At 38.6% G+C, this 20,906-nt stretch overlaps 2 protein-coding genes and 1 pseudogene across 2 annotated transcripts; all 3 read right to left on the bottom strand.

Moving 5' to 3' along the window:
• Positions 1–322: 322 nt before the first annotated feature.
• Positions 323–2,546, bottom strand: LOC116193755 (15-cis-phytoene desaturase, chloroplastic/chromoplastic). The gene is made up of 2 exons (XM_031522503.1): positions 2,406–2,546; positions 323–2,308 (listed from the first exon to the last, which is right to left on the bottom strand). The coding sequence occupies exon 2, from the start codon at positions 1,845–1,847 to the stop codon at positions 408–410; it is 1,440 nt and encodes a 479-aa protein (XP_031378363.1). The 5' UTR covers positions 1,848–2,308; positions 2,406–2,546; the 3' UTR covers positions 323–407.
• A 173-nt stretch (positions 2,547–2,719) lies between these two features.
• LOC116193756 lies at positions 2,720–5,801 on the bottom strand. Its single transcript, XM_031522504.1, has 5 exons — positions 5,534–5,801; positions 5,361–5,417; positions 4,167–4,563; positions 3,318–3,383; positions 2,720–3,001 (listed from the first exon to the last, which is right to left on the bottom strand). The coding sequence occupies exons 3-5, from the start codon at positions 4,554–4,556 to the stop codon at positions 2,750–2,752; spliced, it is 708 nt and encodes a 235-aa protein (XP_031378364.1). The 5' UTR covers positions 4,557–4,563; positions 5,361–5,417; positions 5,534–5,801; the 3' UTR covers positions 2,720–2,749.
• Positions 5,802–6,652: 851 nt separating this feature from the next.
• Positions 6,653–10,591, bottom strand: LOC116195692 (annotated as a pseudogene).
• Between the last annotated feature and the right edge of the window lie 10,315 nt (positions 10,592–20,906).

Below are 20,906 nucleotides of genomic sequence, written 5' to 3'. Positions count from 1 at the left end.
TGATCTCAGATTCTCAGCTTCAATGTATGCCTACAGAGGCGTGGCCTGCAGCGATTGCATTTACAGCAATGATGAGAGATCAGGGGATGGGGAAACCAACTGGGAAGCCACTTGAATTTCCTCGAGGGACATGAGTCGAGCGGAGGAGGGGCTCGATATATCTATTGCATGCTGTATGTAAACTGTTCCCGGAGTGACTATATCTGAATCACCAATCTTGTTTATTGCAAGCATAGATGAATCTCGTCATTCAGCCTGCTGGTTTCTGGGTCCGATTCATCTCGAGTTGTATGATAGAATGGACACGAGCGTACCGCAAACGTCGTTAAAGAAGGCCAAGCATTTCATTTCTGGGAATTATTGTACATATTATATGGAGAAGGATTAGTCAGAAGGACAAAGTAACATCAAATCCGGGAAATGGCTTTGTCTTTGAGCAAAGCCTCGACAGCCATCCTTCCCGAAACCAAAGCCCCGTCGAAAGTAGCAGAAGTCATATAATCACCGCAAACATAGACACCCGGCCTGTCCCTCGGGTTCTTCATCAGGTCGGTGGGCGGACACTGATTTGGCTGAGCGAACCCAATCCGGTAAGTCCTGAGGTGCTTCCAAGACCTCACAATCTTCTCCCCGAACCATCCTGATAGCTCCCGTAAAACCTGACCCGTGAGATCGTTGTCGGAGAGATCCTCAAACAGCCCGATCAGTGACACTGATATGAGCGCCTTATTGGGCGGGCCATAGGATGAGGCTACATTGGTTGCACAGAACATGTTGTTGACAATCCCCTTGCCTGATCCGTTTAGGAGTAGGACTGGGTCTTGAATCGGGATCTGGCCCCGGTCCGCCGAGAAGTACAGGCAGACTGTGCTTCGAACCGGCTTTCTCGGGGCTGCCTCGGGTTTATCCTTTCCTGCCAAGAGCTTAAAAGATTCAGGTTCCTCAACTGCAACTATCACCCCAAACTTGCTTCTCAGTAATTCTCCATTTTCTAATCTCACTCCTGGCAAACCCGATTCTTCGGACTCAATCGACACTACTCTCTTGTTGAATACAATCGAATTGGGAGAAAGTTTCTGTGCCAGTTGCTCAGGAATTGCGCTAATTCCTCTAGCAGGAAGAGTATTATCACCTAGTGCAAGACACTTGAAGATGAAATTGAATAATCTCGAGGTTGTCCCGAGTTCCCGGTCGAAGAAAATCCCTCCAAAGAATGGCCTAAAGAACCGATCCACTATTGCATCCGAAAACCCGAGTTTCATCAACATATCAATGGTGGGCTCCTCACTCGCACTCAAAATTTCCTCATCAGACTTGCCAAGGACCTGAAGCCGGGTCAAGCCAATCCGCAGCTTATCAGGAATAGACCCGATCTGGTTAGTTAGGGAACCAAGAGAGTCCCAGAAGTGGCGAACAGGGTCAGCCACAGTGTGGAACTGGCCATCATAGTAAACGAGCGCACCAGAGTAGAATTTTTGCAGGTCTAGGGAGCTGTAGTCCAGGAGTTTTCGAGCTTCAGGGTAGGCAGTGATGAATATCTGGAAGCCTCGGTCGAGGAGGAACCCATCAATAAGGTCGGTCTTAACCCGCCCGCCAACAGAGTCGGATGCTTCGAGCAGCAGAAATGGGATCCTCTCGGAGGTTAGGCGGGTCGCCGCTGCTAACCCAGCCAGGCCCGCCCCAATGACAATGACTCCAGGATTCGGGTCTGATGAGGATTGTGGGGCTGTCACGGTAACCTGCGGGGCTGTTTGGGCTCTGATTTGGAATGCGAAATGGCGGGTGGATGACTGATGGGGAGAAAAGCAAGAAGGGTTCAAAAAGTGAGGGGAGCGTATGAATGTCATCGAAACGAAGCTTCGAAGTGCTACACTGACTAAAAGGAAACTCAGTGAGCACTGGATATCGGACTAAATTGCCAGAGGAACCAAATGGAATGCACAGATCATCGGCTCCGGCTTCGCAAGCAGTGGGAGCTCAATCAGAGCCATAAATTCATGTTAGAAGAACAGAGCAGAGCCCATAGGAGAAGGATCCAAATCCAATCGAGAAGGTGACTCCACATGGAAAGTGAATGTTTGGAAGATACAAAGAAGGAAATTCCGGGTTTCTACGAAAATGAATTGATATTCCGATACCAAAAAGAAAACAAATTTGAGGATAAATCCTAGAAAATTTCTCTCATTGCCTGATTGCTGTAAGAGGCTCTGTCCCTTCGCAGGTTGATAATAGGCTTATCCATATATGCTGGAAGGATAACGCCTCATCATGTGCCACGTCAGCTATGGACTCTACTGACTTCTCTTTCCTGCAGATAAATCCAGCGACTATAAACCATGAAGAATGCTGCATCTGCAAGTTTGGCGCATAGAAACAGACTTGAATCATCTGAAAGACTAACGTACCTTTGTATTCGAAGGGGAAAACAAATCTGTCTAGCAAAAAGAAGATTCTGTCTTTTCCGGCGTCATAAAATTCTCGAGCACATAAAACTGTAGAATAAACCTCCCGTCCACCAAAAAAAAAAAAAAAAACAAGAAGAAGAAGAAGGTCGCTACCTACATGGCTCGTGTTATTATACATGGAAGAGGAGAACCCGGGTTTTAAATTGTCATATCCTACATACGTAAGGAGCAGTAACAGAGGCTGGAATGTCAATGCTCAAACAGAGAGGGATGGGGAAGAGGTTCAAAGGAAAACTCGGAAGAATTGCAGCGGACCAATGAGGTCTATTCGAGCCAAGAGGCTTCTATTGGCGGGTTATCTCAGTGAAGACAGGTAACCTCCTAATGGATCTTGGCTCATGCATGAAGCGGTGAATGTACGGATGGATGTCTTCCTGGGATCGGGAAGGTGAGTCAACCACTATTCCATCATCCAGAGGTGACCAATCCCGGGTGGGAACTTTTATGTTAGGTGACTTGTGAGTTTGTGCTGGTCTTGAAGGTGGAGCTGCCACAGTTTTTGGTGCTTCTAGCTCAGCAGCTGCGCGTAAGACTGCCTGGGAAATAAAAGCCAGTAAACACTGATGTTGAGACGATAATATCATACATTTAGTTCTTGATTCAGCCGGAAAGTAGTCTTCCAAATATGCAGAATTTCAGTGGGGTCAAACTTGCCCCTTTACTTCACTAAAATTACAGAGAATGCAAGTGTATGATTCGGCAGATTTGTCGGAAGACATGAATGCTCACTATCATATTATACGTACATCTGCTTAATAGCATCTTAATGCAATTATATAGTTATAGAGAAATCTTTCCGAAATGGTACTGTACAATGACAAGCATGGACTAATATGTTGACTGCTTAACTACCTCAGGAGAGTTATTCTTGACAGATAGACGAGAGGGATGCTGCTGCTCTTCTTTTCCACGAATCAACTGCAGCATAGATTTCAGTTTAGTTTTAAAAAACCACGATATATGGCACCGGCTCTATATAAATTGATCCAGAATCTATATATATCAGTCCTCTCAGCTTTGACAGATATAAAAAATTCCAATGCTAAGGCACGGCTTAAAGGAGACATCCGTTTGAAGTTCACTCTCTCACAATGTATGGAGAAGAAAATTGCTTTCCTGAGTTTACCGCATGCAGGACAATGCCCTGCCCCTCGTGCTTAAGACCTAAACAGCCCTTTAGCTGGTAAATCTAGCCCTTTAGAAGGCAAGAGAAAAGCCAATGGATCCCTCAGCTCATTTTCCTCTATAGCTATGATAAGCAACTCCACCATAAGCAGTCCGAACAACCAAACAGCTTCTCTCGCTCTTCTAAGAAAACTCTCATCTCTCTTAGATCTTATGTATAGAAAGAACAATCCACATAAAACTATTACTTTTCTCTGTATGAAAGCTGCCAGTTTAGCAACAGATGGTTAGAACCTTCACAGAGAATAGGCCCTATTAACCTTCAGATTGAGGATCTGCTCCAACAATATTCATTTATATGGTTGAGGCATCTTTCAAAGTAGAAAATAATGAAGATTATCTTGTAAGAATTCAAAAATTTTGGTGAACTCAATGCAAAAGGAGATGAATTCATAGAAGCAAATTTTACAACCATAAAACACTGAATGATGAGGAATTTTATCCTCACAGCAAAGAATGATATCACTGTTTGGTGAGAAAAATGCCAGAAATCATGAGAATGAGATAGACACTCACGCGAGGTTTAGTAACTGGGAAGCTGCATATATTGTCTTCCACAGCTCGATACACTGGTCTTCTACTGTGACTGTTGCCCGAAGATGATCCTCCGCTGCTTGATTCTACTGGAATACCATCCATTACCAAAGTGTCCTCCTCCATGTTAAGCTTCAGTGGTGTCATGGGACCAATATTATCCAACACCGAGGAAGGTGACTTGGATTGCAGCAACTTCATCAGGTTGCCGTACCTTGATGAATATGGATCACAAGTCGGAGTCTTTGCAAAAGATTTATGGCGGCCTCTCTCAGTTGACGGATGACTATACACCGCTGTACTCATGGGCATATTTCCCGGTAAAGCGATCACCTTTCCGAATCTGGGGCTGTTGCCGTAAAGGTTGTCCATCCTGCTCCTGTGTTTGCACAAATGAAGAGAAAGTTCCAAATTATTACGCGTGATCAACTTCCGAAATTTTTTTTGCATAAATTAAAGCTGAAATTAGAGAGAGAGACTACATTCAGAATTCTTAAATCTAAGGAACGGGAAATGCAAATCCTTGGAAGAAGGTGATCGATATCCCACTTAGAAAGTGATACACATGCAAGCAAGGCCACGTTTATGGCCATTTCAAGATTATTCACGTAGATTCTCGCAAAAGGCCAAATATATGAACAACCTTAGAGATGATCTCTTCTGCCAGCTGCCAGTATGAATCAGAGATGCATGAGTCAATCCAATTACATCTTTTCCCATTCTTTGATATCAAACAAAAAGGTAATGGGATAAAAGAAAGATCTTTAGCTCTGTTTTGGGAAGCAATATACAAAACCTGCGTTCTTTGCTTTTCCTGTTTGATAATAAGAGAGATGAGAGAGACATAATTTCCATTAACTTCATGCTGCTTCATCGTCCATGGTATCAATACTCGCGACGTTAACAAATTAATTGCCAGCAGTTAATGTGCATAACATACAGAGAGTCAATGCCATTTAATAATCACAATTAATCCATTCAAGAGAAAGACAATCAATGAAACCGATACAATCAATCAGGATATATGTATCGTACAAAGAATACAGCTTTAAGATTCAACATTGAAGCACCAGACGCCGAAATTGCTGGAATTTACTGCACAGCCATGCACGGACTCGATCACTCTCAAGCAACTCCACTCAAATTAGCTTTGACCAAACTCGCGTCACCGTTTACCTAAATCCTCGGGGAGAACAAGTTGAATTCCGAAGTTCCCGCCGGATTTTGAGCACTCTGCCATTGCAAGCGAGGGAACGAGCAAAATCGAAGAGTTCGATCAGAACTGGCCCTAGAAAGCATGGCATTGACCATAAAAGAGAAATCTGTGGAGATTTTCCGGGCGATCATACCTGGAATGAGACGAGAACGTGCTGATCACTGCTATGGCGGACGTACGATATGCAGCAGGAATCACGAAGCTAACTCAGAGAGAGATAGAGATAGGACTTTCGAAATTTGGCGCGAGAAAGAAAATGTAGCAGAGAGAGAGAGAGAGAGAGAGAGAGAGAGACGAGTGAAGTGAAGTCGGTGAGTAGAGAGGAACCTCCGGTCTCCATCGCTCCCCTGCTTCTCGCCTTTTTATATTTTGCGTCCGCAAGCGGAAGGAGGGAAGGAGACGACGAGGGGAGATATGAAAATTTATTTTCTTTTTCGATTTTTTTCCCTTTTCTTTAAATTTTTTTCTCTTTTGTATAATTTTTTTAATCTCATTAAAAAGAAGGAAAATCTATTTTGATTTGATTGTGAGCCTATATTGTAGTCGAGATCAAATCAATACCTCATTTACAAGATACTAAAATCAGAGTGTATAATGATATCGTCAAGTATCAAATAGAAAATGTAAAAAGAGCGTCGAGATGAGAAAGAAATATGTCGGTATTTCAAGATATCCTTACTCTATTTACAAGGATGGGCGGCGAGGCGGTTGTCGAACTTATGTAAAAGAAAAGTTACAGAGGTTTGGATTAGCTTTCGAATAAGGTGCTCAAACAACATACGAGAACTGACGTTTTCGAGCACCCTCCGCAGGTTTTGTATTTGTTGCTTCTTAATGATGTAGCAGGATTTGTGTTGCCATCTATGTATTTCACAATCATTTATTTATTATTAGTTTATTCCTTCTTAAATATAAGATTTTATGCTGATGTTCGATAGGTTAGAATGAAATGGAATAAAATAGATTACATAGAGTGAAATATAATGATATTAAAATGGTGATTTCTATTTCAGCTTCATAATATGAAGAAGTCTAATTTAAAGAATTAACATTATTTACTCATATGCCATCCTCTATATATTGTTAGATATATAAATTAAAAGAAAAAAAATGATATTCACACAAAAAAAAGAGCAAATATATGATAATTGTATAAAATATGAAATGGAGGAATGAGCCTTACATAACTATTTTGAAGGAATATAAATGAATGAAAAAAGAAAATACAAAAGTTTCATCAAATAAGGAGATGTGGTAGAATGATGAAATATTCATTCGATTTCATTCCATTGCGTTCATGCCTACCAGAGGTATCCTTACAGAATGCTTGAAGCAGAAAAAATGTGTCCATTCTGGTCGCGCACTCTCTAAACATGACGAAATGAACTATTTACAAGGAAAGCCTGAGGAAATCACATGGTACCATCCCAAGAATGCAGCCACCTGCTCTTATTCGGCGGGTCCCGGCTTCGCTCGGGTGCTTAAATATTCACCAGATATAACCAATCACATACAAGAACACAGCAGCACAACAACAAACCATACGCGAGTCTCCTGCTAACTCGTACAGACCACTACACAGTGAACACAGAAAACATGGAACAGATGAACATTTGTATACAATCTGAGGTGAGGAACACAACGCAGAGTGAATGTAAGCCTTCTGGCAGCTCGGGCCTTCTACGTTCCGCCAATCGCGTTCTCAAGATTTCCTCCAAGGAGAGACATGAGGCCTCCACCATGGACCCTCCCCTCAGGGATCATGGAGTCGAAGCCCTTGATCAAGGAGGGGCTTCGTTCCCCTGACTTCTCAGTACCGTGGAAAGCAGAGAAGGATGAAGAGGACTTCATCGAGAGAGGGACCAAGACCTGTGGAGGAATGAGATGCTGCCTCTCGAGAGGCCTCTTGAGCGACTCAATGCAGTCGGAAGCAATGCTGACTCCTGAGGATGACCGGTTGTTGTCAAAACTCGTGGAAGAAGCAGAGACAAGTCCATGAAAGAGACCAGGCCCGATGAGCCCTGATCGGTTGGTCTCCCGCCCTGGGCCATGCTGCAGTGCGCAGCACAGAGGCCACTCTTTCCCCTGGCAAATTTCTCACACTTGCCCTCAGGCCAAATGCACCTCTTTCCGCCACCATGTGCCTTGCAGAAGTCAGTGCTTCCCTGTGCGCTTTTCCCGCATCCCACATACTTGCACCGCTTCCCTCCCCCATGCCTGACACAGCAGTCAGTTCGGCCCCGCGCACTCTTTGTGCAACCTGGCACAGCACAACGCTTCCCTCCACCGTGGGCACACAGAAGTTTGTCCCTCCATGGACACTCTTAGGACATATACCCCCACCATCAAAGAGGCACCGCTTCCCTCCACCATGCCCCTTGCATAGTGGCGTACTCCCTTCTGCTCCCTTGGTGCATCCTGCAAATATACACCTCTTCCCACCGCCATGGGACTTGCAATACATTGTGCTCCCCTGAGCACCTTTCTTGCAGTCTGGGAACTGGCAACGGCGGCCCCCGCCGTGAGATATGCAGAGGCCTGCTTGTCCTTCGGCACTCCGGGTGCAGCCCTCCATCTTACACCGTTTCCCCCCACCGTGCCTTATACAGAGGCCTGACTTTCCCCGGGCAGCCTTCTTGCATCCGCCTGGGTGCCCACATCGCCTTCCCCCACCATGCGCAATGCAATAATCCGTCTTTCCCTCAGCACTTTTCGTGCACCCTAGATGCTGGCATCTCCTTCCCCCACCATGTGCTTTGCAATAGGCCGTTCGACTCTCTGCGCCCTTGTTGCAACCGGGCTTCTGGCACCTCTGCCCGCCCCCATGGCCAATGCACAAGCCTGATGCGCCCCTCGCTCCCTTTGAGCATCCTATAAACTTGCATTTCTTTGAGCTGCCCGTCCTATGGTCTGAAGATGTGATGGTGGTCGTTTGCTCGGAGACAGCACCCATCGAAATCTCTGTCGAGGCAGACAGGTCACAGCTCATTTGCGATTGTAAAGGACAGTGTGGTCTTGTCCCAAACTCCAGTAGTTCCTGTGTGTGCAGCAACTTGCCGCCATCGATTCTCGGCGCTAAGAGAAGAGATGGCATGTACCCACCTGATTTCTTTGCCGAGGTGGAACCCTCATCAATGACAGGGATCAACAACCTATCACCATCTTTGTGGTTGTTTGGAGATGTGTTGCAGTTATTCTCTGCAGTGACAGAACCCTCCAGCAGGCCGGCAGCTTCCCTTGTCACTCCAGAGAGCCCAAGCTTCAGTATCGAATCACCCTCAGAAGCTAAATTCTGTGATGACAATGCACCCAATCCTTTTACCTTATTACTAACACTGAAACCATCATAAAACGCGCTCGCTGTGGGACCTAATCCAAGAACCAACCCACACCCATCGTCGGATAAGTCCGAGAACTTAGCCCGAGGACAGTCGGGATTATTGCCAAGTCTTGATGTGTTGACGCCTCCATAACCAAGGCAGTTCAAACGCAGAGTTGTGTCCCCAAAGTAGTCCATTTGTACCATCTCGTGGCAAAACAGCGCACTCTTCTTGTTAAGATCCATCTTTTATTTGCTATACAAGTATGGCAGAGCACAGGAAATAAAAAATGTCCAAGAGGCAGAGAAGTCGCTATTACCCTGTGCTAGTGGTTCTATACACCAAAGCAAGAGGGCGAACAAATAGCATCATTCCGGCAACCACCACTTACAAAGCCCGAAGTGTCTGACCTATCCATCTTAGTAATTTGCACTGCACTAGATCCTGAAGTTCAGCAAACTTATATTCCAGGGATATCTTATCACGTTTCTAGGATAGAAGCCTTTTATTAGGACAGTTTGGATGGGCGAAAAATCTTCACAACTTCTTGTGCTCCCTACTGATTTTTTGTCCAGCTTCATCAAATCTGAAAAACAAAATACGAACAATGAATATTCAGTTTTTAAACTATACAAAACAGAAGGTAATGAGGAACATCAATTTCAAAACTATAGATCTTATCTGCCTAATCAAACAGCCAATAAAGGTAGAATTTAAACACATATGGTAAGATCTTCAAAAGTGTGGTGCAGATGTTTACAAACCTTATTGAACTCACATAGTAAAAATCATATGAAGCATTTAAAAACCTGAAATATTGGATAATTTCAGCTCCTGAGGCTTTATGGTAATAGGCCAAATACGAGAGGCCGGAACATTCAGCTGGGTTCAACTCTGGTTTACTTTCAGTTTCATCAGTAATCTCTAAAACATATAACAACTCAGACATAATTTTTCAAAAATAATTGTCTCTTCCGATGCCCCCGATAAAAATGTAATGACAAAGAGAAGATTTGTCCGGCACAAGCGCAAGGATCCAGGCAGGAGCTCAAAAAAGGACCAGAAATTTCATTGACCAGCCAGAAAGGATTCACCTTTTTGACCTCCCTTCAGAAACTACGATAAACAAGGGCCAAATCATATTACCATTCCCGTGTTTACAAGTTCATGTAGTTTTTTGCTATACCACAGAATGACAATCTGAATAAGAATCTAATATCGGATCTGTAGTTTTTGATAGAATTTTTCTTGGACAAAGTAGGATGCAAGCTGACAAGCAAAAACCAGACCAAGAAAGATACAGCATCAGAACCCACACCTATCTTCGCATATAAGATTCAATGCACAAATCGGCCAAAAACGTCCAAGAAAACAAGAAACAAACCAAACCCACCTCAGGAACAGCAATTCATGAATGTCCCTCCACAAAATTTAAACCCAAACAAACAAGTTAAAAGAGTTGAAAATTCAACAAGGGCGCGAGATATTATCAAACGAATTACGGAACCCGAATCCGTCGACACACGAATTCAGCTCAAAAACCTTGATTGACATTTGACACGGACCCTGCCCTGTTTTCACAGGGCATGAATCTCGGATACGGAAGGGATAGAGGAGGGAGATTGGTGATGTCATAGCTGGGTGAAGCGAAGTAAGCGGTGTACTTGTCCATGTGAGGACAGTCCAGGGAGAGAAGGGTGAAGGGAGAATCACCTTGAATACGGACTCAGGAGATCTGAGGAGCAATACATCCCGCCGAGGAAGAACATCCACCAAACACATGACAGAGAAAATGGAGAACGGAGACGGAACCAAGTGGAAGGAAAATGCTTACATGGAGAGAGAGAGAGAGAGTAATTAGGGAAATAATAATTTATAATAATAAAAAAGAATAAATAAATGGGAAACTGTTTAATTTGGGGAGCTCTGATTTCTGAGATGGCCAAAAATGTCTCATTGAATTGAGTATTTTGATCGTGAATGCCAGAAATGCCCCCGCAGTATTCTTCTCCAATATCAATGCCTCTGCCTGGCTTCCCCACCTGGGCATCATCGCCTACTTTTCGCGGAAAGCGACGGCCCTACGAAATGTCCGAAATGCCCACGTAAGCGTCGGCTTGCGGGAGCGGCTCGACGGTAGCTGAGGTGATACTGCCCGAGTCTAGACTGCGGAACGACCAGATGGATCCCATGTTTGTTTAACTTATTGAGGTCATAACAAGAATGATAATTGACTAATAAGTATGCCTTCTCATATGTGGAAATTTTGATTCCGGTGACTTGATATCCATTAGTCTTATGCTCGGCACTCAAGTGAGTTTAGCGTTTAGGATTATTTAGCAACACTAGTCAAAAGGCATCATGGAAAAAGAAGATGGCCCCCCGAATAAGTCAGTGCTCCACTCGCCTTATCAGTCGATCCATCAAGATTCAGTTCTTTTTTGATGTTATCTTATTACTAGGGTATTGAGTTCAGTCCTACTCAGAAAGGACATAGTAATTAGCTGGAACATCATAACTAAGGTGAACGAGTTCAGAATGATGTCAGAAGGAGTCCATTTTAAGCACTACTTTCAATCGTATGTGCAGATCCCTCGGCTTTTCATAGCGTAAGAAGATGAAATCAAGCAAATCTAAAGAGAATGTTACTCTACATCGAGAACTCGGAAGATTTAACATTATTTTGTAGTAAATGGCACTGGAAATAAATATCAAAAACACGAGACCACTGTGTAATTCGGGCCCACCGGAGGCAGCGGACTTGACATCAGCTACCTTCCTTGTGCCAGGCACAGCCCCGCGCAGTCCGTTTTCTGTGGAAGGGGACGGGATGTGCCAAAAGTCAGAAATGCCCCCGGCGGAGTCAGCCCAACGCGGGGGCATCTCCGTCCTTTCGCCGTGGATAATAATAAAAGCGTTCATTTCCGTGGCGAAAGGGGACGCTGGGCCTGTGGGGGCTGCGGAGGAAACAACAACAATAATAATAATAATAATAATAAGTGGAGGAGAGGATTTTGTCGCATACTCCATCTACCAGATGGTCGCTTCCCCCATTATCTCTCTCTCTCTCTCATCTTTAACGATATTTTTGTTCGGTCGGGGGGGTCTTCTGCCGAGCTGTCGCGTGACGTCATCCTCCAGTGATCTGATTGGCTCAAGACGCACTCGGTGCTCCCGGATCATGCTCCCTCTGTCTGGCTCGCTTCTGTGGGGCCCACACCTGCATCGGAGCATGTGAGGTGTTCGATGGAAGATCTGAAGAGTTTCGAGTACGGCTTGAATGCCGGCTCGGCTGGGCTGTGAGCTAGCTGGGAGGTTGAGGAGCAACTTGCTTTCGCAGCACACACACATACGACAGCGAACAACCGAAACTCGCCGCCCAGCCGGTAAAGGTTAAATTATATATATATATATTGTACGTCGGAATCTATAGGATACCCACGTGGCACGCTCCGATACGCTGTCCGACAATTATTGGATCCATTTCATCCGCGGAATCCGAGGCTGGATTCATCCCTAAATTCCCAATTCCCTCCTGGATTATCCCGTAGTGGGGGTGGCGGCGGCGCCATTTCGTTCCCGGCTTCGGTGGACAATTACCCACTTAAAATCATAGAAGTTATTAAATAACCGCCACGGTTATTTGATCATTAAATTTATATAGTACCATGTTAATTTTACTCCATTGAATACTTACGATTATACTTTTCATTTTTTCAATTATAAGATAAATTCATGAGTCTAATATTTTCATTTAAATTCCTAAGCGAGCATGTGTCGATATACTTACATCTCCTTTGTCCGCGACATGTATTTTAATGGAATTGTATTGTATATACTGACAGAATCAAAAAGTTTGGACAGCTTATTTCGAACACCTTGGAGATGGCTCTTCTTAGTTTTGACATTTGCGATTTGGAGTCATTCTAACCGAATCGATAATAATAAAATAATAGAAAATTAAGACAAATGGGTAGGGAGAGGTAAAGAATTGAAAGCGTTTGGTTTGGCTCTTTGCCACGCGCATGATGGGGAAGGGAAAACGACGTGTGCTTACGTAACGGACCCCCATTGGTTGGCCTCCTTAACAATAAATATTGTAAAATCATTTCAAAAATAATAATAATAATAAATTTGTGCGACGCCTAAACAACGCGACGGACCCCACGATTTAATTGCCCTTTAGAATCTCTTCCTCTCGTTGAGTCGTTGGTATAATTCCTTTCTTTCTTTTTCTTTTTTTCTTTTTTGTGCGGGATAGATAGATAGATGGTAACTTTTATTTCACGTCTTTCAAAATTCGAGCTAGTTCATCGGAACATAAAATTTTATGGTTAATGGAGCTCTCCCAGCACAGCAGTTAGCATAACTTTCATAATGGAAGTGCAGAACAATTGATATAGAATCGGATCCCGTCATTATCTTATTAGATCATTCGCGGTTATTGTCGAAATAAGTGGTTTAATTTGCGACTTAAGAGATGATGGAAAGTCAAACCCATTGAATATAAGCAGTGATGAATGGTAAATAATTGAACGGATGGAAATTGTCGTGAATGTTTGTCATTTTCAACTGCTCATAAGCCGATCAACTTTACACGCATCAAATTATTTGAATTATTATCACGCAATATAGCTATAAAAAGTAAAAACTACTTGTGTTTTTCAATTATATTTCATAATCGACATGGGTCATGCTTATCATAATTGATAGATTTGCGAGAGCCATTCGCATGTACAATAACAATACATACTTAAACTAGGGCCTAGCCCGCACTTCGTTGCGGTAGTCCACTTACAAAGTGGGAGTATTATATATTAGAATTATTATTTCTAGTATTATTATATTATTTTATTTTATTTTTGTGAAATACCATTATATTTTATTAAGCACGAAATACTAAATCTCCCTGAAATCAAAACCTAGTTTAACACTTTCAGTTAGTTTTAAGTATGATACTTTAGTTTATTGAATAAAACTTCCAATAATTGGATTTTACATGAAGTATTAAAGTTTTAAATATATCTATATATATTAACTAAATTTGAATACAAAAATATTAAAATTTGTATTTTAAGTATTGGGGTAGAAATCTATTTAAATAAGCAAATTTAATTTCTTAGGTTGCTTTATATATTAAGAGGTAGAATGATTTAAATAGAGAAAATAAGTTAGAAAAAAGGGCAGAGAGAAGAAAGGAACTATGTACCTATATATATGTAATACTATTAACATTATAATCTTATCATCTTTTTTTCTAGTTGCAAACATTTTGTATTAAATATTTATATCGTTACTTCTTGAATTACAATACCATACTACAATGTTTTTGCAAAACATCTATGCCGTTCTATGTAATACCAAATGTAAAATATGGAACCAAAATTTTTTTCGACAATATTAATTCAAAATATATAGATGCTTGAGTTCATCAATTTAATGAAATTAACCAATTTTATAACATTTTCGTTTTTGTAAGGTTTGATTAGTTGAGATCTTATATATTTGTTATTATCTTGTTACTTTAAAAATATATATGTAGAGAGAAGGATTTAATGATAATAAATTTTTCTTAAAAAAATAAAAATAAAAATGGAAGAAAGAATTGCAAGATCAGTTAGAACCCGATACATCATAATGAAAAATATTATAATACTCTAATAGCACCAAATTCGTTGTTTCTTCTCCACTAATTTTATTTAAACAAAAGTTATGCATAGCATTATTTTGAGGGAAATAAATATACATGTGAGTATTAAAATGATATTCTACTCTACTTTTGCAGGAATGTGATGTGTTTAGTTAAATCTATATGTGGCTAAGCTATGCTAACTTTGAAATACTTTTGAAGGATATGTTAAGAAATCAAGAGGAGGGACAAAAATGAGAAGCATTTAAAGTTTGTACGAAAATATTAAAAATGAAATAAAAATGATAAATATAAGAAAAAAGGGGATAAGATATGTTAAGTTTGAAATATTTTTGGAGAATGCGATTATGTGAGAAGAATTCAAAAGAAGGGATAAAGATGAAAAACATTTAAAATTTATTGAAATAATGTCCAAAATGGAAAAAGAAAAGGGTTAATATAGAAAAAAAAAATGAAGGACAGGTGTCCTCATTCCGTAGCAATGGACCCGATAACAGTTTTAGACTTTTAGTTATATGTAAGATACATGTGATTTACCAACTTGAATTTTTTTGCTATCATATAAATTTTATTTTAAAATTTCCGACAATTATTGATCATTCTTAAAGGGGTGAAAATTTGAAATGAGCTGCAAGTCAATGTGAAACCACATCCTCACTTATTGCCAAACTCAATCATTTGATTTGTTCCATAGACATTTATATAACATCCCTTCATGCATGAAACAGTTCCTTGATCGAGTTCGCTTGCAATTCATTTCTTTTGTTTCCGCTTTCCCAATTTTCTTATCATCGAGGGAATGCATTGAGAATGTGGAGGCGATTGAATCATTTCATGAACTATTGGTTGATATATACAGATCTTTGATTTACTATAACATGTCTAATTAAGAAAAGCTAGTGTGACGATATTTTCCTTAATTTGCAAGTGCAAGGAGGAACTAAATAAATAATTATTTAATTAAAAGGTAATTATCAGGAAAATGACATATGCCTAGAAAAGAAATAATAAAATGATCTTACCTTAATAATAATAATAATATTATTATTATTATTAATTAGGTGATCCTCTGGGTAGTCCTGTTTAATTTATTGACACCCATCTATATATATAATATATAAAAGCGGAATAGCAGAATTGTGGGAGCATCATTTGAGAACTCTCAGTTTCTGGTAAGATGTTTTCGAATCACTCCATTTAATAACATCGGTTCCACTTGAATTAACCTTTCATTTTCAGTTAAAATGAACTTATACTATATTTTATTGATGTTATATTCAACGAATGTTAAAAATTATTCTAGATTATTTGCATAATTATCTTTGACAATTTAAAGTTTCTTCAATAATCGAAAAGAACTCATTGAAGTACATGATATGCTTCAAGTTCAATGTGTTAAATTCTTTATAAATACCCGACAAAACTCATCTTATTCATCGTCTTTCTATTCATTATATTTTTTTTCTAAACACTTATACATATTACAAGATCATTATCTTTTTATAAGCATATATTATCGGCTTTATATGTCTAGTGTACGTGTTTGTTTTTGTGATCACGGTTTTACTTATGTGGCCACCTTTTATATATTCATCTATATTTATTTGTAAATTACATGTGTTGATGATTTATTTTATAAAAAATTATGAAGTTTAGTACTTAATTATTAACAAAATTAATCATCAATTTATTTTATAAAAAAAATTATTGAGTAAAATTGACCAAACTTTTGGCGGTCATGTTTAATTTTCTTTTAAAAAATGGAAATCCTTGCGTAGGTTCCTTTGGAATCTTAATTACATAATTTGCAAAAAAAAAAAGTTCAAATACTTTCACTTTTGTTCAACATTTATCCCTCATCAGTCATCAAAAGTCATCTTTGCTTCAACTCCTATCCGTTTCAGCCGCGCGATAGATGTTCTAATTAGCAGAGGGACTAAGTAGTTATACACGACAACCAAGTAATAATTCGGACCGATCATGATCGAGAAGATGGAATCAAGCTCTATTATTATTGATTAATTGCAAGAAAAGGGACAGGCTTGACGAGGAATCTAAAGGAAGGGTACTTTCGTCAATTGAGTCCATAAAAAATCAGCCAAGCCATTGCCATCCCTCCGCGTTACAACGGTTATTTATTATCAATCTATTATTAATTGTGTAATTAAATCATTAATTAAAAGATCAATGCTGAATAATTATTCTGATTGGCAGCTCCCTACCAACTTTCAACATAGGAATGAGGTATGCTGACGCAGACAGAACAAGTTGATGGTTTTGTTTGACAATAAGAACGGAGGGCTCATAATTAATTCCATCAAATAATCTTCTTCTTTTTTTTGGTTTTGTCAATTTATTATTGTAATTATTGCACTAAATAGTTAATGGAGGAAACCCTAGCTAAGTATGTGTTGGCTTGTGCCTGTCACTGTCCTGCCCAACTCATTGCATCTGATTAGCCACTAATCTTATTTTAATCCAAAAATAATTTTAGGAGAATTTCCTCCTCTCATTTTGTTCTTTTAAAATAGTCGATGCACACGATTCATTTAGACAATTAGAGATTATCATCTTGTGAGTCTCGTCGGAGTTTTAGCCTCGCCCTCCTATGAAGAAGGCGAAGTGCAATATTGCTCGATCGGAATCCAAAAGAGACGTATGTTAGATTTCTTAGTTTAGTTAATGGTTGGAATTTTCTAGAAGCACTGTAGATTCTACTATAATTAAGTTTCTCACAAAAGCTCGAATATGTGTAATCGATTAATCTCTATTCTTGGAGTGTCTTACATAAGGTCATGAAATTGGGTAGTTCAAATTTGCATATCTTGAGAGATGGTAGGGACGGGACAAAATTTGGGGGCTCTTCCGAACACAACTCACAACTTCCATCGTACTGTATTTCCCAAAGAGCAACATCTCTAGGGGCGGGACTACGTTTTGGAGGGGGGTGGGTTTAATGATGCATTTGTTATTAATGCCCTCACAACTATCATGAAAATGCCCTTCTTGCCCTGCTTATATTTGAAAACTTTCTAATTTTGCTCTTCAATATACATAACTATCCACATGTTATTCTCTTCCCATCCTTTGGTATATAGTAAATTTGGGAGCTCTTTCCTTTGGTGTAGGTAAAAGGAGAAGAGTGATTATTCCGGCTGTTTTTGATGTATTAGAAAATTTCAAAATTATATTACAATAGATTCGATGAGTTTCGTATCTCTCTCTTTTTCTTAATCTCTTTTTAAAAAAGTAAATAAAAGATAGCAATAATGCGAATTCTCATGAGACAATTAATTCCCTACGGACTCCATGGGAAAAAATTTCGACGAAAGTTTTTTCTAGGAAACATTTTCATTGAAAATCTGTGAGAAATCAACTTTTCTCGGCAGATTTTTAACTAATTTGTCCTTTGGAAATTTCTTGTAGTAATATGTCTATCGACTATTCCCCCCCCCCCCATAGATATTCCTAGCTTTGTCCCTGGAGAGATGACTCGATAAGTAAGTTCAATCCTAATGAGTGGGAAACTAGAAATATTCGCGAAATGTTTCGAAGTAATAAATTGAACTTACTCATTACGAAACTATTAGACTAGGAAGCCAGAGGCCATGGCTTTCTTGGTGTGATGTGATGACACGAATAGAATGATATCAGATAGTGATGACACAAATCAAATGAAATCGAATGATATCGGATACTAATAAAATGTGAGCACGCCCCTAGTATACAATAATATGGAACACCTTAGCAGCCAATCACCAACCATGATTGGTTGATTCCTTGGCATTGTCAAGGTCTCTTTTATTACGGATGAGGACTTAAAAGGGAATAGATTAGGGATGGTAAATATAAAGATACGGGAAGTTGATCATCCGGGGGGGGAGGAGGGGAACCAGTTATGAGAATCACACTCAAGCTTTGATGATCTTAATTCGAAGTTAATGCCACATTATCAAATCCAGCTTTTCTCATTTTTCGTTGTCAATATATTTTTGGTGTCATTATTATTAAAAGAGGGTATCGCATAGTGGTACACGCTATCGCCTGATAACCAAGATATTTTAGGTTCGATACCTAATTGGATTACTCGTACTTCTTTATTAGTTATTAAGATTTTTTTATTTCATTGTATTAGGCGCTTCGCCTCCCTATTAATCGAAAAAGGAAGGATGAGCACTCTCGTGCGTCCACTTCATTTGGGCCATAAGCCCGGTAAGTTTGGGCCTAGTACTCTCGTGCGTCCCCTCATTTGGGCTACTTCATTATCCATTATGGGTCATCTTCAGATAGTATGGCCCAATAATTGGCTCGCGTTATATCGCTGCATTTCACTTCACATCAGGCTCTGAATGGCTCTTTAGGCAACACATTTACTTGCTACCTCAATAATCTAACCATCAATACATCTGAAACGAGCCGATAGATGATAACTTGAATTTGACACCCCACTTATACAAAAAAATAAATTAAAAAAATACGTACTCGTGAAGGCAATCTGTTCGCATAAACTCGTCTATACGTATGATAGGAGATATCATATAATCTGAACCCATAATAGTAGTTTGGCGAAAGATTGTTACACCACAGTCTGAGTCAACTTTGATGGTTTTACCTGTACGTGTAATTTTCTCCGCTAGATCCATACGTGATTATGAAAATTATTTATACTTATTCTATATTCAATTATATACAAATCATCCATTTTAACTTCAACAATTTTTATTTTTTTTAACTTCAATAATTTAAAGATAGTGCATCGCAAACACTTTTTTGGTGAATCACGAGATAGCCTTCGTTTATTAGCTAAAACTAATTCATGTTCATGCATCGACATATCCTAACCACAATATACTTTCAGTGAATTTCAAACCGTTGCACTACAAATAATGTCTCCCAAATACTTTAACTTATCATATTAATAAATAAAATTCAACAAATTATTCCATTCTAAAGAGAAAAAATTCCTCTGCACAGACACAATATTTTTAATGTAAATTATATCTATTAATTTAAATTATATTAAATTTGAATATATTTTAACTTTTTTTAAATATGCCATGCATGATTATTCCTAAAATAAATTTCACCAATATTATGTGGTATAATTCAAATCGTCTCATTCATGTGAACATCATGGTGGTAGATGGGAATTAAATAATGCTTGACGAATAAAAAAAATAAAAAATAAATGGTAATTTTTTTTAAAAATGGAAATGTTAACATTTAAATTAATATATCTTCTCTACGTATATATATAATGTGGGCGAACAATAATTTCTTTTGCTGATATATACATGTATGTATGTATATATATATATATATACACACTAGCCTTTTTACACTTGCGACCTATGAGTCATTGGTTAGGGTAGTTACTTTTAAATGGATTTTTAAAAATTTCGACATTACAATTAAAATGTTCATTAAGTTATATATATTATTAAATTGAAACCACTCAAATATTAGTGCATACAATGACAAATTAATGATAATTGAAAATGAACTATAATACCAAATATGAATGAAGAACATGATATTATTTAGAAAAGATATTATAGTTTCTTAAATATCAAATTCTAAAAAATTCTAATAAATGACTTCCACGTGTTTCTATAAATATGTTATTTTAAGAAATTATATTTTTCTCAATAAATTTTAAGATTATATTTTTAAAATCAAGAATGTGCTTGTTTAATATAATTATTGAGCATTTAATGATTTATTTTATATGCATTTTGACTAATTTAATTCTACTTATATATTACATTTGCAATTGTTTATTTAGACATTTATCTTTATGCCCTTATACTATATATAAAATTACCTTTATAATCCTATTTATTAGGTGAGAATAATATATATACAGATATGTCGATGACTTATTTATTGTGTGGGATTTTTTATTCTAAGATTATGCTTTTACTGAGCAGTTACATATAGTATTAATTTGGTATTAATATAACTTTGATTTCTATAACTGCAATTTAAATAAAAGATATAGGAATAAATTAGAAAATTAATTTGTATTTGTTCTTTTACTCATTTATAATGGAGGAATAGTTTAATATATATTCCTTATTTTCTAATGTATTTTATTCTGGAAATGTTTAGCATGAAATAGATTTTAATAAAATTCTTTATCTAGCCTATTTATCATAGTGGAGTCAGTTTATATATTGTATAGAATATGTGTGTGTGTGTGTGATTTGTTTTTGCCCATTTGTCGCGCGAAATTCAATTCATAGATATTGCCTTTTGCAACCTTTCTACATTTCAAAGACGTTTAACAATATTTACATCATAATTAGTTCTGTTTGTATCCGCAGAATTTCCTAAATTATATGTACGGCAAAATGTTACATTATCTACTATTTCCTATCATAGGGAAAATGTTACAGACCCTTAACGATATGTTTTAAACTAACAAAATATAGAATGAGAATCCTATAATGTGTGTAGTTCCTTTCTTGCAATTTCTATATTTCCATAAGTTTAATATATCTCCTAGGAATGAATATTTAAGTTAAAAACTACAG

This window comes from Punica granatum, chromosome 2, assembly GCF_007655135.1.
Source record: "Punica granatum isolate Tunisia-2019 chromosome 2, ASM765513v2, whole genome shotgun sequence".
NCBI classification, from domain to species: domain Eukaryota; kingdom Viridiplantae; phylum Streptophyta; class Magnoliopsida; order Myrtales; family Lythraceae; genus Punica; species Punica granatum.
Note: the sequence above shows the minus strand (reverse complement) of the source record. Positions and strands in the feature narration are given on the sequence as shown.

Excerpts from the sequence above, each read along its gene's own strand:
- LOC116193755 (XM_031522503.1), bottom strand. The coding sequence starts at position 1,847 with ATGACATTCATACGCTCCCCTCACTTTTTGAACCCTTCTTGCTTTTCT.
- LOC116193756 (XM_031522504.1), bottom strand. The coding sequence starts at position 4,556 with ATGGACAACCTTTACGGCAACAGCCCCAGATTCGGAAAGGTGATCGCT. Across the intron at positions 3,384-4,166 it reads TCCCAGTTACTAAACCTCGC|TTGATTCGTGGAAAAGAAGA; the intron begins GTGAGTGTCTAT and ends TCTATGCTGCAG. Across the intron at positions 3,002-3,317 it reads TCAAGAATAACTCTCCTGAG|GCAGTCTTACGCGCAGCTGC; the intron begins GTAGTTAAGCAG and ends TTTATTTCCCAG.